At 45.5% G+C, this 18070-nt stretch overlaps 1 protein-coding gene across 1 annotated transcript; it reads left to right on the forward strand.

Moving 5' to 3' along the window:
* Positions 1–539: 539 nt before the first annotated feature.
* Positions 540–10132, forward strand: ADIRF (adipogenesis regulatory factor). The gene is made up of 4 exons (XM_064430140.1): positions 540–1969; positions 3232–7069; positions 8636–8698; positions 9585–10132. The coding sequence occupies exons 2-4, from the start codon at positions 7009–7011 to the stop codon at positions 9689–9691; spliced, it is 231 nt and encodes a 76-aa protein (XP_064286210.1). The 5' UTR covers positions 540–1969; positions 3232–7008; the 3' UTR covers positions 9692–10132.
* The last annotated feature ends 7938 nt before the right edge of the window (positions 10133–18070 follow it).

Raw genomic sequence — 18070 nt, forward strand, 5'->3', positions numbered from 1 at the left:
CTGAAAACAGTACTGTAGGTAGGCTGGCTTTCTGTCTCTCAGGCTGAAAAACAAATATTTCACTTTTTAAATACTTGCCATGTTTAAGAGAGAATGTAGGGGTGATATTGGATGAAAGGAGGCTTTTTAAAGGACTGTGAAAGTGATGTTGAGCTCAGTTTATTCTGTCTGCACCAGAAAGCTGTCCTGACATCAGGATGTAACAAGCTGCCAGAAGGTAATTAAAGAAATGTGCTGGGCACCAAGTGACCTGGTCAGAACTGCACTGCTGCTGGCAGGGACGGGCAGGGTTGCTGTGAAATGTGTGAGTGCCAGGGCAGGTGCCCAAGGAGAACCTCCTGGTGACCACGAACACGGAGCTGGTATCGGTTACAGCACTCGGTCAGGCTGCTGAGTGAGGGCAGCAGAGACCCTCCACATTCACCAGGGCAGAGAGCAGGAAAATGTTGCTGTGAATAATGGGCTACATTTAAAGCACATCAGAAGGTATGGATATAAAAATGAGTTCTTTTATTTACCTGCAGGAAGAGCACCCACGAATCCAGGAGAAGCCAGTGTAAACTGTTGAGATTTAAACTGCTTCAAAATCAGACCAGTAACCTTCATTAAGCTGCTAAATGATGATGACTATGGAAGGTATTACAGAAGAGACTTGCTGTGGCATGGAAGCATCTAGCAAGTGTGCTGGCAGCCTCTCTCAGGCATAACAGTATGTGTAAAGCATTGCCTTGCAGAGACAACAGGATTTTCATCCCAATGGGTCTTTGATCTCAATATAGAAAGAGAAAAAAAGAGCCCTAGCAGAGGTAAAAGGACCTTCAAAGGAAGATGTATCTGATATGTGCATACTCTCCTCTGATGTCCTGCAAGTATCTGCCAATTAAACAGAGTAACTAAAATTGAGGCCACGGTAAGAGGACATAAAGAGATACTCATGCCCAGCAGTAGGAGGCTGGAGTCTATTCTCAGTGCTCACTAGAGAGAGACAGAAAAACCTTTTGCTCAAAAGCTTTACTTAATGGGGATACAAACAAAAGCGTGCTTCCAAAAAAGTGTTTTGCAAAAATTCGGAGGTGAATGCCTTCACTATGTAGGGCATGCATGGGAGGCAGGAGCAGGCTGTAACAAAGGATCAGTAAGCTGCTCCCCAAATGCCCATCTCTCAAACAGGCTTTCCCCCTGGTTCCAAGGGCTTAAACCAGGAGAGAATGGTAATTACTGAGCTGAGAATGCTGTGCCACATCTCTGCCACACTGAGCTGCATGGCTGCTTGGGAGAGCAGCACACAGCTCTCTGTGTTTCCTTCCCTGTGGAAGGGAAAGTGTTTTACCAGTATCTACACAGCTGTATCTGGAACTGTGGGACTGAAAACACTGCTTGACTACTGGCCAACATGTGTCCAAATGTTTCCTACAGATGTGTCCAAATATTTCCTACAGATGTGCCTCTGCACTTGCCTGCCTCTCACGTGGGACAGCACTGCTCAGGGCCCAGGCACAGGCAGTTCCAAGTCTTGGAGACAGACACCAGGGCATGCAGTTTCCTCCCACACAAGTGCCCTGTGTCAGTGAGTGGGAGCAGGGCAGTGCTGTGCCCATGCAATGGCTCAGTGAGCCTCTATTTCCTCCCTGTCCCTTCCTCAGACTGGCTGTCACCCAGCTGGGGGGAGCAGAAGCCAGAGGTCTGAGCCACATTTGTCAGAGGTAAGAAAGGTGAGGACTTGATTCTTTTGAAGTAGAAGAGTCTTTGATTAAAGAGACAAAATATTGTCTATTAATTATTCAACCAAACTTTGTTGTAAGGAAGGAAGTCTGTGCATTGAAAGGAAGTCTGTGCTTTTCATGAGTATTCAGACAAGTGTAATGAGAGGTGATGGAAGTGAAAAGTGGAATGATGGAGGAGATGTGTCAGAAATATCCTACAGGAGAAGGTACTTCCACTATGGAATTGCTGGCACCCCCTGCCCCAGGTAAGTGCTGAGGGAAGCAACCACTAGCAAAACTATTTTTTGCTGACAGATCTTGTGCAATCAAGAATTTCTTTTACTCATCTCACCCTGTGAATTATTGAAGTGGACTTTGTACATGTGATACCACTATCACACAGGCTGTTAACTTAATCCCACTGTGATGAGACAGCACCCAGTGCCAGGCACAGTGTGGTCACTGTCTGTCCCCAGTGAGGACTGTGGGCACTTGCACTCTGACCTCTGAGGGGATCCAACCAGCCAGGAACAGCTGCTGCCAAGTCTTGCATCAACCTCACCATACAAGTGACCAACGAAGTGCTGAAAACCATTTTTTTCCCCCTTGTAACTGCAAAACTTCCTTTCCATGTAAAACTGCAGTTAAGCTTTATTGAGTGATTTGTTCTGATAGAGCTCACAGCCCTTGTGAGCTCCCCCCAGTTATGTCCTAGCCAAGGGCTGAAGGGCATGCAGGGCCTGATTTTTCAAAGATGTTTGTCTGGGATGAAGGAGAGGAAGCAATGGCTCTCTACAGAATATCCCTAACAGCATTCCACTAATTTAAATGCAAATCAGGTAATAATACACTTAAAATCCCACTTCATTTGAAAGTCCTATTTTTGTGTCTGCATAATGCATGTCCTAAAACTGAATTCACAGAGTACCCAATTAAAAACTGAAGGGCTGTTTTTATAATACTGTCCTCTATAAAATCACATTCTCACCTCTTTGACACATTGAAACTCGCTTTAACTGTTTCATAAATGCACTGAAACCCTACCAAATCACACGAAGACACTCCATACTGTTAATAGCATAGCAGAAAAAGCTCAAATCAAAACTGCACTTTCTGAATATCAGACAAACCCCTGCCCACACGAGTTTGAAACAGCACAGACTTTCTCTGTCAAGCTTTGGCACTGCTTTTTTGTGTGGATCCCAGCATGCAAGGCAGCTCTGCTTCTCCACCCTTCCCCTCCCACTAAGCCCATGTGGGTGAGCAGCACAACTGTGTGCCAGAAGGGCAGAGCCACAGAACTCCTTGCTCTCAGTGTGCCTAGAAAATGTACACAGCTCTCCTGTAGACTTTACATCCCAGCTCACAGCCTCAGCTTTCCCAGCCAGTCACTCCTGGGATAGGACCAGTTATTTATTTCCCCAGTCCCATGCCAGATTTTAAGGTGGGAGTCAAGCCTTTCTCATCTTCTTAGCCTTACTTAAAGACCAGACAATTTTTTTTGTCTTTTCTCATCATTAATCTGCAGGATATTGTAAGCATCCATAGCAGTCTCAGTATTTAAGGACGGTTTTAGGTGCTCCAGATGACAGTAGAAACATGACACTTCACCTGGATGTTACCTCAAGATTGAAAAAGTAGAAGGTAAAGAACTCCATTTGCATTGGCCTTACGTTGATCTCATGCTTTGAAGCAGAGCTGATGGATAATTCCTGGAGGATGTTACCACCTGTGTAAAGGAAGAATCAGCTGAACCTACTTTTCTTCTGGTACTGTATGTCAATATTTGAACCAAACAGCTAATTTAGCTTAATTAGAACAACTTTAGTTTTTTATTCACCTGCTGTGAATATATAATTAAAAGTCTAATTGACCCATTGAGGGGAAAAAAGGGTTGCTGTTTGAAATAACAAGGTCAACTTTAGTGTGATCTCCTAAATTACTGACAAATGACTTACAATAATTGTCTATGAGCAAACCATTGCATTTCCTAAAACAGTTCCATTTCATGACACAAACACCACATCCCTTCCACACCAATATCAGCCTCCTCTAGCAGCCATGAATGCTGAACACTGCACACTTTGTAAACTTCTGGAGTGATCTGTGTAGAACTTTTTGGCCCTGACACATCATTGCATTTGCCTTGCTAATGAACACCACACCTATCTATAACCCTGGTAAAATTAAAATTTAAGAAAACCCATATAAATTTCAACACTTTTTAATTAACCTCACTTGCCCATTTTCATGTGTAAAACATAAGCTGTAGCTCTGATTAATTACTTCTGACCTTCATCAGGTGATAGAGCAGAAGGGTTCATGTCACTGATATATGAGAGGGTGCTCAAAGCTGCCACTGAAGATGTGTGAAAGGAAAGGAAACCAGAACAATTTCTAATTTCCCCATGGTGCTTTAGATCTAACTCACAGCTGTTTGGGCTTTGTATTTGTAGTTGCCAGCTATTTCCAGGGCCATGGATTGTGAAGCACTCCTAGCACTTAAGGAATCAGTTTTGGGTTTCTTTTCCCCAAACACAAATAACTGCTCATCACAAGGAGCAGGCTGTGAAGGTGCAGAATGTGGAGAAAAAGCCCAAGGACTCAGACACAGAGAAGGGAGTCAGACATGTTACGTATCAGAGGTGAGCAGACAGTGCTGCTGGGGCTGCTGACACTTTTGGCCAGTGTCAGTGATGCACCCTGGCATTACCAGGTGGAGTAACTTTTGGAATAGCCTGAAATTCCCTGGGCACCTTGGTGTGTGGCTCTGCCTGCTCTGTGGTACCTGTCCCAGCTGGCATTAACCAGGATTTCTACCTGCAGTCTCAGCAGATACTGCGAGCTGAAAGGAGCACAAGTCCAAACTAACTTCCCACCCTTTCAAATCCTCATTTTTAAGCACTCTAATTAATGTCTAACATCAGTTCAAAAGGCTTACCATTGTCTTCTAAAAAGTAAGGTTAACTCACAGAGTGGATAAATATTATGCAATATATTCCATTAATTTTCTGCTGTGATTTTGTAACTCAGCCTGCCACCTGATGCACAGATTATTGGTACCATCATATGGAATGAATACTATGCAAATGTCCCTCTTCCCTCTGCTCTGGGCTGCACTATAATGATCATGCCATGCCAATTTGGGCAAGAGTAATTTGCTCACTTTCCTTTTTTTCAGTATGGAATCAGGATAATTATATTAATGCTAAAGATAAGATTACATTAGATAAGGAGTCATACTGCCATGCTGTCAGCAGTGTGGGTTTTGCTCAGGAATTCATGCTGCCTAATGCTTTGAGCAGGAGGTAAAGCAAGCAGTGACACAGATCAGACACCCATATTGAGTCCAAAATACTGAACAGAGATTTCTACTTGGAAGAATAATAGTTGGAGCTGGGGAAATCTAGGTAGGTATTAGAACAGAATTAGAGAGCAATATTTACCTGAATAGATTAGGAGTCTATAAAATATTGCTCTAATGTGGTGCATGTTTAATGCTTGATGTAAGCATGCTTGGGTTTTAAATGCTTTCCTAAATTCCTGGTATCTTTTTCAGGAAGACCATCCCAGCCAGCACCTGCAGGGCCCTTGCACTGAAAACCCAGCAGTGGAAACAAGCTGGGAGGGCATTGGGAAGGTATTTGCTGCTGAAGCCTGGGTACATCTTCTCTTGAGCTGTGACAAGCTGCCTGGCGGATTCCAGAGAGCTTCTTCCTTCCTTTCACTAACACTCCACACACAAGTTAATCTACCTGACTGAGAACAGCTGAAATCCACCTATTTGGCCTGGCTTTGCTGTGGCTATGTTCTCAGGTTTGGGCAAGAAAAATAAGTAGGTCTCTGTTAGTGATTTGGTTCCAAAAAATGCCAGAGCCCCACAAGACTGGGTGTCCTTTTATCTGAGTTTTTGCAAATTCAAGTAAGAAAATCATTCCAGGAAAGAAATCAGCAAGGAATTGAAAAACATACCTGCTGTGAATTTATAATTAAAAGTCTAATTGACCCATTGAGGGGAAAAGAGGATTGCTGTTTGAAATAACAAAGGAGTGGTGCAAAAGTTGACAAGAGCTCTCTGAAATGACAGGCGGAGTAGGAGCAGCAGAGGAATACTCAGAACCTTGTTTTCTGTGACTCTTCCTCACTTGGGTACTAATGAAGTCCCAAACTTATGAGAACTGTCAGTACCCACCCTGGTTCATCTGTGGCATCTGTGCCAGTTTACCAACACAAATCTTTTCTCAGGAAGAAAAATATGGGTATGAGTATGGCCATCTGAACAGAGACACTTTGTACCCCAGAAAATGGCAATGAGGAACCCAAACTCCACAAAGCCAGAGAACCATTTGGCTCCTGACTCTGCCAATAGTTTACTTGTACAAAGTACCTTTGTACTGGGGATGGATGGCAGGAAATATAAACTCCAAAGGCTAGTGGAAATCTGGGAGCTGCCAGAGGTTAAAGCCAGAAACTTTTATTAATGTGGTAATGCTAGGAAAGGAAGTGAGTTTAAACATAATTTCTGAATGAAAAGAATCTTACCACAAAGCCACAGTAGGAAAATGTGGGTTTGCTAATTTGGCTTTTTTTTTTTTTTCCCCTGAGAGCTGCTAGTGCTGGCACTGGTTACCTGCCTTACCCAGGGAAGGCCTTCTGTGATGATGGGATTTGCAATCCACCTTGAGCAGGCAACTGGAAAGATGACCAGATTAGCAGTTTCTTATAAAAAATACACATAAATCACAGCTCTCACCATCTAACCTTATCCCACCTGACAAGAAAAGTGGGTTGTGATTAAAACTTCTAAGAACAGAAAAAAATTGGGCTGGTTTCTGTTCTCATGAGGGTCTGCTTAGGGACTGAAGGAAGGAGAAGGAAGTCAGCCTGGCGGGGACAAAAGTTGGCCATGGCCACACACTGAACTTCAGTAATTTTCCAGCACTTGTAAAGCTCAGTTCAGTGGCTTTCCTCTGCCTGTGATGGTGGAACAGGTTTTTTTGCAGTTTTGGTTATTAAAAAAACAAACAGCACAAATTAACAAAGACAGTGTGATGGAGCAAAAATCTCAATCTGGGCACACCCTCTCATCGGGGAGGGTAAATAAACAGCTTTTCTCTATTTTCAGCTGTCATTCTTCACATTTGAACTCCACCCATTGTACCAGTCACCCCCAAAAGAATCAGCAGGTCTCCTGGCAGATGTATAAAACCAGAACAAGTCAGGACTCTATCACATAGTGTGCTATACATCACCAGCCGCTCCATTTTATCGAAGGAGAGGACTTTAACAGGTGTCAGAAGCCACAATGTCGAGTAAAAGCTTCCAGGGACTGAAGGAACAAGCTGAAGGTGCAGCAAAAGATGCTGGTAAGAAAGATGAAATACTGTTGTATATTTAGAGGGGGGCTTAGTTGCTGAATACCACAACCCATGGCTGCATCGGTGCTAGCAGGACACAGCTTCCTCTCTTTTCTTCACTTTGCAAGTTTTGGCCATCACCTGGAGAAGACCACAGGCCAGCCATTCTTCTCAAAGCTGCCTCAACCCACTCACCCACTTCTCTCTCTGTGGCTCCTGGGCATTGTCCAACTCTTATCACTCTCCAAAATGTTAAACTTAATATTTTTAGAGCAGTGAAGCTTTTTTTTGGTGACAACAGCCTTCTGTATTTAGCATTTGCATTGATCAGAGTGGTCTTTTTTCATGCTTTGCAAGTGGCTTTTAATCAGCACTCCTTTTAGTATGTTGGAATTAAGCTTTGACACATTTGACATTTGGCTTGTCAGTGTCTTCTGGTAATGTAACGACATTGATTGCAATGGATAGTTTGTAATGTGTAGGACATGTTTCTGTTGTGTTCTTCTGCAGTGATCACCAGACTGCAGGGTTTAAAAAACCCTGTATGCACATTTCTGTCATTGCAATGCCCATGTTCTAAGGCTGAGCACTGTTGTCATTAGCACTGGGCATTGGAAACAAACTTTTCAATGCAAAGCATAAAAATTTTTCCTTCAAATGAAAAATTTCAAAATGAGTACAGCATATAGTAGCTTTCTATAGTATATTCACTACCATGTTTGCCTGCTGCTCTTTCCCAGTAGTGTGTAATTTGATCAGATATGGTTCTGGATTCTGATCCTGCAAATACTTCCTTGTATAGCTGAAATATATGAGTGACATCATTGATTATATTGAAGTTACAGAAAGTTTCCATATATCTGGGGACAAATGTGTAGTAGCCCCACAAACATTACAGAGCCCCTTTCTGGAAAACAAAATAGTCTTTGTTGCATCCTGAATATACTCCTGCCATTGAGGGTGCACTTCACTCTTTCATAAACTATGAGCAATCTTACAATTGCAAGGCATCTCACTTTTTTAATGTTTCATGTTCTGGAGTTGATCTGTTATGTTTCCAGTTTCTGCTCCTCTTCTATTCATAGCTTGTTTGTAAAAATCTCCTTTCTCCTGTTCATCTCTGTTTAATGCACTTGCTTCTGTCTTAGAACAGGCTCTAGTCCCAGACAACCCACAGGGAAAATGCACATTAGATGGCCAACCTACCCCAAGCATAATAAGGCAGAAAAATCAATAAAAGCAAGTGTAGTGTTAAATAAGCAGCTTGCAGCTAAATGTCATCATTCCGACTCACTGCTAATCTTTTCTTATCTCCTGCTTATCTGCCGTTGATTTGCTCAGCTGACCATGGGTGCCAGGTGAGTGCTAATCTCGGAGCAAGCTGCTGTGGCAGCACACAGTGCCCAGGGTGCCCTGTGAAGGGCACAGCCTCAGCCTGCTCTGCACCAGCCCGGGTCCTTGCCAGGGGCACAGCCTGCTGCAGGCGTGCAGAAAGCTCACTGGCGTACGGAATTCCCGTAACCAGAAACGCGAACGGCTGGAAAGGATTTTGATTTTGTTTTCCCTTAATTACAGCAAACGCACTGGGACAGGCCACTCAGGATGCAGTCAACCAGATAACAGATGCAGGCCAGAAAGGTAGGAGCAATGACGTTCAAGTCAAGACGGAGCAGCTCAACACAAGCCAGAAGCGGCCCGTGCTCATTCTCTTCTGTCCCACAGGTGTTCTCAGCCTGAAAGTCCTTGGTTTCAGTGACCACTTTGTATGACCTTTAACATTTTATAACAACTGTAACAATTTTATAGCAACCTGTATAAATCTCACAGGAGGATTTCAGGATCTGTTGCTTAGGAGCTCCACACATGTACTGGCAGACTGTAGCTGACCCTCCCTGGCCCCCAAGTCTCATGCACAGCATTCAGACATTGGCTTCCTATTTAGAAAACTTGTGGAGACAGCTCTTCTTTCTAGAGGATTGAGTAACTCTGTGTTACATCTTGCTCCCCCCACCCCAGCCCTGAGAGCAGGGGTCTGTCCAGGTCCAGCCTTACACTGGATCCCAGCACCTGCTGGGGCAGCAGCTGGGGTTGAACATTATTGATCCTGCAGGTGAAAAGGTGTTGTCAAGCAAGTGTTGACATCTTGCAGCTGGGCATTGAGAACAAGTTAAACTAAAATCTAGGCTGATTTTTTTTTTTTTGTAATAATTTATCAAGATTCTAAGTTTGAGGGGTGAATTGTAATTTTGGGGTCTAAAATATTTCAATTTCATGAAAGCCAAAATGCACTGGCAGTATCCCCTTAGAGGTGACAGCTTCCACAGCTCCATGGATGTGACAAGAAGGGCAGGCTTGGGCAGCTGTTGATGTTAGATGAGGAGGCAGCAAAATGCCCAGAATCTTTTTTGGAGATATATCACTCCTTTTTTATAGTCTAATATTTTTCACACCTCTCTTCTATCATAAGTATTAAACCATGTTGCATTTTTCCAAATTTCTGCTTATCTTTTTCCCTCTCTTGCAGCTTTTGACAAGGCTTCCAAGACAGCACAAGATGGAGTAGAAAAAGTGACTGGACAGGCTGCAGAAGCCATGTCTGGCTTTGGGAAAAAATGTGGATTCAAAAAATGATGCTAATTCAAGTCACCAGTATTGCTTGTATAAATCTCTCTTTGGCCTGTTATTACCTACTTCTTTGTGTAGAAAAATGAAAGCTGTTTGATATCTGGATGATTTCATTCTCTGCAAATACAACTTTTTAAGACAGAAGGTCCTTCTCATCCTTTACATAGAAAAAATGCATGTCTGCTCACAATTGCCAACGTGGCTGAAAAGGTTTCAGCAATGCTGTTGCCCTGCTCTTACAACAGCTCAGTGATTATTGCCACATTTGCTGAGTGTATTTACAAAGTCAGTGAAACTGTTCATAATTAGGACACCAGAACATCATGTGATGAAACTGAGTCTTCTTCCAATAATCAAAACTTAGGCTGGGGTTATATTTCTTGTCAGTTGTTTGTTTGTTCCCATTCCCTGCATTTTTAGATTAAGATAAATAAAGGTACTGTAAGATCTCCCCTACTTAGATCATGTTGTTGTTTAATCTCGTTATTTTGCTAGGGTTTTCAGTGAAGGATCGCACAGTGTCTTGCTAATCCCTTTTGCTCTCTGATTCAGAGCCCTGTGAGGTCACGGGAAGGGAGGGGAGTACTGAACCCTTCTGCAGCCTGGCAGAAGGATGGAAACCAACATCCCTGCCCTGCAGAGGAGCCCTGTGGTGTCTGGGAGCGAACGGAGTCGTGGTGTCCACCCCTTCTCCGTTCTCCTGCACGTCTGGTGCCCCTCTAAATGTCTTGTTTCCATTTCCCACAACACATCTCCCGTTAAATCTCCTGGGGACAAACCCCAGCCAGCCACGACCTGTTCAGGGATGGAGCTATTGCCACACAGGCAAGGGGGCAATCTTCTTGCCTAGGAGATGGAAATATTTATTTGAGATTGCTGCTTGCTGGGCAATCAGAGGCTGTGCAGCCAGACAGGTTGCCCTCTTAGTGCTGCCTCTGTCAACAGAAGGCACTAATATCCACTCACTCACAGTAAGTGCTCTTAACTCAGCCTCAGGCTGTTTCTCATTGCTAGGCAATATTTCCTTTCTATTTTTTTCCCTTTTTTGTTTCCCTCTATTGCTTTGAAGCCTTACCAGCCTGTTTCAGTAAGAATATAATTTGTGTCTTGCAAAAGAAAACCAAAGCATGACCAAAACCATCTGGCTGCAATGAAATAGGGCAGTCCAGGCCTGTTTGAGGTATCAGACTGTCACGCCTCTTGGCCAAGAGCTGGGGTTGTCCAGGGCTTTTTGGAAGCCAGTCTTTGCTAATTTGGTCCAAGGAGAGACTGGTTCATCACTGGACCCAAAGACCACCCTTGTCTGCAATCTGCACAAGGGCTGCACCAACACAAAAGCCTTTACAGGACCTTACAAGTAATAGACCATCTGTGAGTAAACATAGTCCAGGCTTTGCACAGTGCAATGCCCTATGCAATGGCTCCTGTCATTTAAAACTTTAAAAGCCTAAATATTTACCCAAGTACAAGCTCACAGAAAAAGCATTAGACTATTGCACTCTCAGTTACTGGGCAACCCCCAACAGTACTTTATTATTTAGTACTTTTCATAGTTACTTTCCTGACGGTGAAATCTATGGGGACTGAGCTCTTTAGGCTCAGCATTTCAGACACCAATGTGACCCATACACCGCTCACACCTTTTTTTTTCTGCCTGCAAATCACTTAAATATTACAAAAAAGTTTGTACACTTGCAGGTATTTTCACCAGTAAAACATGTTATCCCCTTGCACGACAGACACTGCTCCTCCTGCTTTGTTCATGGGGAATGCAGCCCTGACTCCTGGTGTGCAGTTTTACATCCCTTTATTCCAGTTGTCTTCAGTGTACCTACACAGTTATCAGTTCCCACTGTACCAGCCCAGTGTTGGCAGGGTAGGGACTGGACAGCCTGGCTGGAGGGACTACTGGAGGTCACCCACTGAGTTTAGAGAGGAGAAATCACTTTATGCATCCAGCCAAGGAGCAGCCAGAGGCAGTTCCTGACTCCTGCTCCCCAGTGCAGGGATGCCCTTGTGAATTCAGGAGCCTGATCGGAGTCTTTCACATCTCTTTGTCCTGAGGGTGAACGCTGTGCCATGGGCACCCATGAGTCTGAGTCACTTGCTGGCAAGTGTTTCCAGGTCTAAACTTAAGCACTTTGCTCCACAAGTAAGGTCCCTGCCTTAGTCACAGTGCTCTTTGGTCTGGAAGTATTTGGGGCTCTGTCTTGCTTGTGCATCACACAGCGACCCATGACCCAGCTCAGGACTGCATCCTCCTGTCCCAATTGAAGTCTCCAGATGTTCTGTAAAAGTAAAGCAGACATCCCTAGAGCTCCTAGCAGCTCCTGTGCCATCAGCCTCAGACACGTGAAGTTATCTAACACTGGAGTCTCAAACTTCCTTATATTGGTGCTGGGTGTGCCTGCAGCTGCCTGAGCTATGAAATGCTGAGCAACAAGGATTCTTGTTTCAACCTGGCTGGGCTGCCCCACTCCAATGCCCCGGAGACCTTCCCAGGGTGGCTGAGGGGCAAATATCCACCTCATCTCCTCTTCACAGCCCAACAGGCCAGGGGCATGGCAGGGGCTTAGCTTTTACCAGGTTTTTATCCTTCTCCCGGGTGAATACTGTGATTAATGGTCTACAGGTTATCAAGAATCCAATCTTTGCAGCTGTAGTTTCCTGTCATGTGGCAAAGTAAGACCAAGAAACCTGGAGACGAATAAACTGTTGGTGTGCTGGGTGCTGTTGCCCATGTGCCACGGGGAGTGCTGGAGCTGGAGCTGCTGTGCAGGCTGCACGCTCTGCCCCGTTGTGCTGTGCTGTGCAGGCTGCACGCTCTGCCCCGTTGTGCTGTGCTGTGCAGGCTGCACGCTCTGCCCCACTGAGCTGTTCCACCAGGCCTCCGATGATGTCGGGCGGCCCCACGCAGCCTCCCTCCACCCCAGAGAGCAGCAGTGGGCAGCCAGCAGAGCCCCCCTTGGCCCCACCTCCCAGGTAACCATGATTGCTGGATTGGCAATGTTGGAAAGGATATCCCAGCCACTCCTTGAAGTCTGTGGTTATGAACAATGCTGTCCGGCTCCCTTTTGGGGCTCTCAGCAGTGTCTGTTCCCAGGGGCCTTGGCAGCACTGGGGTTTCCTGCCCATAGCACAAACTGACTTTTATTGCTTTCACATTTGAAGTTTATTTCTCACCAATCACAGAGGTGGACCCTTCACTCCAAACCCCACCAGGTGTGGCAAACGAGGGCCGTTACCCAAAACCTGCTGCACCTGGGCTGGGGCAGCCTGGCTGTGTGGGTGTAGGCTGGGGAGCCTTTAAAGGGGCTGTGGGAGATTCCCGAGGAGCTGCTGGCTGCGGACGTGTCGGGCAGGTAGGACCCGGCCATGTGGGGTGGTGGGGTGCTGGGTGGGAGGTGAGTGTTGGTGTTGTGGGTGTTGCGACTGAGCCCGGGGGATGAAGGCCCTGCAGCCACTGCCCGTGGCGAAGGCGCCGGGCTTTGTCTCTGCTCTGCAGCTCAGTGTGTCTGCCCGTGCCGGCTGGCGGCCGAGCTCCGGCAGTGTTAGTGTGTGTGCCTCGGCAGCTCCAACCCCTGTGTTCGGCTCTGCCCCGGCATTGCTGGCTCGGCGAGGCCTGGGCCGGGTCGGGCCCGCTCCCGGCAGCCCCGCGCAGGAAGGAGCCGAGCTCCCGGGACGTGTCCCTGTGCCGGGAGGCTGAGGGGCCCAGCCCAGCACAAATAGCGGCTGTGGTGCTGGGGAATGCAGTACTGAAATGCGTTGCTGCGATGGCAGATACTGCGACACTGAGTGCAGCCTAATGTCAGTCTAAATGCATCCCTGATCAAAGGCCTGCTGCCTGCAGGGAGCTGCACCTCCTCGCTGGTTTTCCACGGCTTTGAGAAAATGGGTGCTTTTTGTACTTGAAAAGTGGGGTGTATTTTAATGCTGTGTGTTTTCACTCTGTGAGGCAAGCATCACCTTTACCTGTGTGTAGGCAGTGTTGTGATGGCATGTGCTCTCTCCTCTCCCATGTTACAATAGGTACCTGCAGTGCGTCGGTGTAATGTGATCAGGGATTGTTCTGTAATTTTATTTCTGTGCTGATGTTCACTGGAAAGCCAGTGCTGGTGCTGTACCAGTCCATGCTCATGGAAGCTGCTCATGAGTTAATGTGGCTTTCAAAAAAAAGCTGTACTTGCAGTACTGGAGTGCATGAGTGTGGGAGCCATTCTTCACTTTGGAATTCGGATAGGATGAGGAGGGAGGGGTATTTCCAGTGATAATGTAAACACACCTCGGCAAATACACAAACCTGTTGCTGACTCTGAGTCTTGTTGTCTTCACACATCTCTCTGCTGTCAGTAACTGGAGCAGCAGCAGAACAGGACTAGGAAATGGCAATTTCCTGTGAACAAGGCTGGCTGAGGGTAGTTGAGGATGTCACAGGGAACAATGTGTATGTTTTACTGCTTGGCTGCTGTGCAAAGAATTTCCACTGGTCAGATGCTGGTCTGAGTTATCTGAAATATTTCTGGGTTTGTTTTCTTTTCTCCTGCATTGCAGGTCTGTTTTGAACTTTGTTAACAACCCTCTACTTGATGTCAGTTTAAAACCAATATTGTTACTTTCCTTTTTTTTTTTTTTGGTTTTTTGTTTGTTTTTTTGGGGTTGGGTTTTTTTTGTTGTTGTTGTTTGTTTGGGGTTTTTGTTTTTTGGTTTTTTTGGGTTTTTTTTGTGACCATATTCTGGTAGAATTTGTTTTCAAATATGGTGAATAATCCTTTCCCTGCTTTCAGAAAATAAAATGAGGAAGGGAACCCCCTCTACCCTCAGTAACTCTGTATTCTATCTAATTGCTATAAAGTAGGACTTCATGGTCTGTAAAAAAAAAAAAAGGGCAGTGGTGGGAATAAAACAGAGCTTTTATTGTAATGCTGAAAAGGGACAATGCAGAGGAACTGTTGTTCATGGAGTGCCATGCCTGGCATCAAGAGACATAATCCTAGAGCCTACTGTGGTGGCAGCTGTAGGATACAGAACAGTTTGATAAATAAACCCTTGTTCTGAGGCAGATTATGCATTTTCACCCTGTTTTCAGCAATAATTATTTGATCAACAGAGCGAAACCCTCTGTCCTGTGTAAAAAGGCACAGCAGTAGTTCTGCTGGAAAGCTGGTGATGGCAGAAAAAAAGTAAGCTTAGTATTTTGGGATGAGGCCAGCTCCTGTGTGGCTGGAGAACATAAAGGTGCCCTGTGAGAGGAGCCAGGGTTCCGTGGGGGCCTTGTGCTCAGCCGTGTGCCTCCTGCACATCCCATGCCATTGCCTACAGCTGGGCACAAGGCTGGGCAGCTCAGCTTTTTGGCAGCTGAGTTGAGCCCACCTGAACCCCACCAGCTGCTGCTGATGCCTCTCTGGGGGCTGTGCTGGATCCCACAAAGTGTTTGCTGTGGGGACAGCAGGGAAGAACACAAACCTATTCTCCTGAACCAAACCTAGGAAATAGGAGGTTAAAATATTAATTATGACACACCACAAAATTATGAGCCTACTCTAACACAATAAAGATTTCATCAGATGCTTTAGAAAGCAGGGCTAGTTCCTCCCATTTCTTTTTATAGCCGTGAATTTTAAGTCCCACTGGGGATCAAAAGAATGTGGGCAAGAATCATCTGAAACTGGATGCTTTTCTATGTAAGGTTTTGAAATGACAGAGTTGATTTAAGCAATTCTTCAGCGGAGTGTTTTGCAATGCAATGTTTTTGTGCCCGGTTCACGACGGGCTGTGCCAGGCTGCGTATCCCCCTGCGGCTCTGGAGCCTTTGGGCAGGACAGCTGTGGCATGCACACTGTTTACCAACTCCCCGATATGGAAAAACAAAGCTTTCATTCCTGGGCTATGGAAAACTTCTGCCGACAAATCCACGCCCTCTCTCCGGGGAGGAAATCATAACAAACATTAATGTCTCTTCACCCTTTTATGCCTGGTATATTAATCACCCAACAAGCGCTCATGACTTTTCGAGGTTCCAGTTTGCATTTGCCCTCTAACTACTGGGAGGAGTCCTGCTTTGTCTATAAAAAGCTGCACTTTGCCAAACAGCGTAACAGAACCGAACTTAGGGATTCACTCGCCCATCTCATCCAGGGAGAGCGGACTGAGCGCAGCCATGTTCGGGATTGGGAAGAAGCTCGCTGGGGAAGCTGTGCAACAAGCTGAAAGTGCTGCACAAGTGGCAGGTAAATACAAATTGCTCCTTTCCCTCCTCCTGTGCCTTGGGTGTTAAAGTATTTGCTTTGTTCCCGCCCCCGCTCTGGGAGCAAATCTGCCCCCGTGGCATGAACTCTATAGATGCTGTCCTCAGGGGTGGGGTCAGCACATCCTGTAACCTCCAAGCCCTCTCACACTATAGGAAGTGAAGGTCTGATATTAACTGCTGGGTTTCCAACAACTTTTCCTATTCTGGCTCATAGTGCGTGGGTGCCTAGATGATGCATTGATGACAGGACAGCAGAAAGCTCAGAGTGGAGGCGAGGCTGCTTATTTAGGGCTTTGCTTCCTAATATGACCAGCCATGACAAATGTGTTCTGTAGCAGCTTGGAGGGCTCTGATCGCTTGGTGCTGCCCAGAGGGGTGCAGTTGAGCCCCCATGTCAGTGCTCCAGCCCTGCCAGCACCACGGTCACACACCCCACCAAGAGCACAAGTGCAGCTGCAGGGGTTCAGGGCATGAGCCAAATTCACTCCTGCAGAGTTTTGCTGAACTGGCCCTGAAGTTAAATAACCATTGTTAGTGGAGCTTTAACATGGAGACCCGCACTGCTGAGATTCCTGAAGTGTTTGTGCGTAGTATGTTAGCACTGGAAACTGTTTCATATTCTTTACATGACATTTAGGTAAACTCTTGAAAGCAGTTATTTTGCCTGTGACTTCAAATGCTGTAGAAATATTACTTGTGGGCTAAGTGCCCATTGAAGCAAGTGGAAGCCTGCTACTTATTTACCATGACTTGGTTCATTTTGCTAGGAAGATGAAGGATGAATAATCCCACAGCTACCTTCTTTTCCAAAGAATTTGGATTTATTAATATTTCAGCTACTTTTATGCTGAAGCATGAAAGAAAAACTCCAGGATGTGGGCAATTAGAAGGGAGACATCAATTTTTCAAATGAAAATGTCTTTCTGATTTTGCCATACAGTAGTCCTAGAAATGCATATTTTGTGGCAGCTTTTTGATGTTCCTAACTTCTTTAACATGGGGGAAGCATCTCCCGTTTCCTATGCTGGAAGGCAGTATGGATATTTTAGAGGGGACATTTCTCATCTTCAAAGGATTTCAGTACTAATCTCAATCAGCTGATGGAACTAAGTGTTCAGGAGTCAACAAACTCTAAGAGCAAAGTTTATAAATAGTAGCTGCAGTCCTTCCCCCTGAAGCCCTTTGCCTGAACCCTGCCTACATCTTCCCAGCAAGTCCTGCACTGCAGCATGGCTCTTCCAGCTGGAGTTGGATTCTGGAACAACAGAGGGGGGTCCCAGGCACTGGCCTGACTTTGGCCACTTCTGTGCAATCTGCACATACCTTGATGTCAGGCAGTAAATGTACAGCACATGATGCTGAACTCATCACTCCACTGTTAGTACTGCACTGACTGGAAGGATTTTAGAGGTATCTTCTAAACCCCCATTTAAATGAAAACAAAGGGGGGATTAATGTCAGATTTCAAGTAAAAAAGGACTGTCTCTCTGGTGGTTTTGCAACTATTCATTACCTTGTTTCTGAACTACTTCTGTTGTGCCTGCACGTGCCCCAAAGGCACGGTCCCATGAGCCATTGCCAAGTACACGGTGGCACAACTGAGCTTTGCAAGTATCTAAAATTAGCACCTATCCCATGGGTCCTGAAGGGAGTTACAAACTTGGCTGTGACCCAAGACTGCTATGGGAAGCATTTGTCTGCTGCACCTTATGAGCAGTTATCATTCACATTAGGAAACTACAGCAAAAGATGCCATGTAATGATAATTAGCATGTCTCTTGAGCAGTAGAAAATGTCCTACAAGTTCTAGGTGAAATAGGTCACTGGTTTTTACTAGGCACTTAAAAAAACCACTGTTGTAGAGACATTCAGTGCAAGCCTGGAGACCTTTGAAGTTTTAGACACTCCCAGTCCACCTAAACATCTTTCCTCACCTCAGCATTTCTCCTTCCTGCCACTTCCATGAGGAATGTCTTGCTCAGTCAGCCACCTCCTTGGTATCTGTTGTGCAGAAGACACCTATGGTGCTTTTGAAAATGTAGTAATTGGAGCCAGGGGTAATAAATACAGTCCAACACAAGGCCATTTGTCCCAAACTTCTGACTCTTCTAAGCAAGGTTTCCCTGATTGTAGCTTTT

This window comes from Passer domesticus, chromosome 8, assembly GCF_036417665.1.
Source record: "Passer domesticus isolate bPasDom1 chromosome 8, bPasDom1.hap1, whole genome shotgun sequence".
Taxonomy (NCBI): Eukaryota; Metazoa; Chordata; class Aves; order Passeriformes; family Passeridae; genus Passer; species Passer domesticus.

What these genes read in the sequence shown, in the direction of transcription:
- ADIRF (XM_064430140.1), top strand. Translation starts at nt 7,009, where the DNA reads ATGTCGAGTAAAAGCTTCCAGGGACTGAAGGAACAAGCTGAAGGTGCA. An exon ending in AGGTGCAGCAAAAGATGCTG is followed by an intron (nt 7,070 to 8,635) that starts GTAAGAAAGATG and finishes CCTTAATTACAG; the next exon opens with CAAACGCACTGGGACAGGCC. An exon ending in AACAGATGCAGGCCAGAAAG is followed by an intron (nt 8,699 to 9,584) that starts GTAGGAGCAATG and finishes CCTCTCTTGCAG; the next exon opens with CTTTTGACAAGGCTTCCAAG.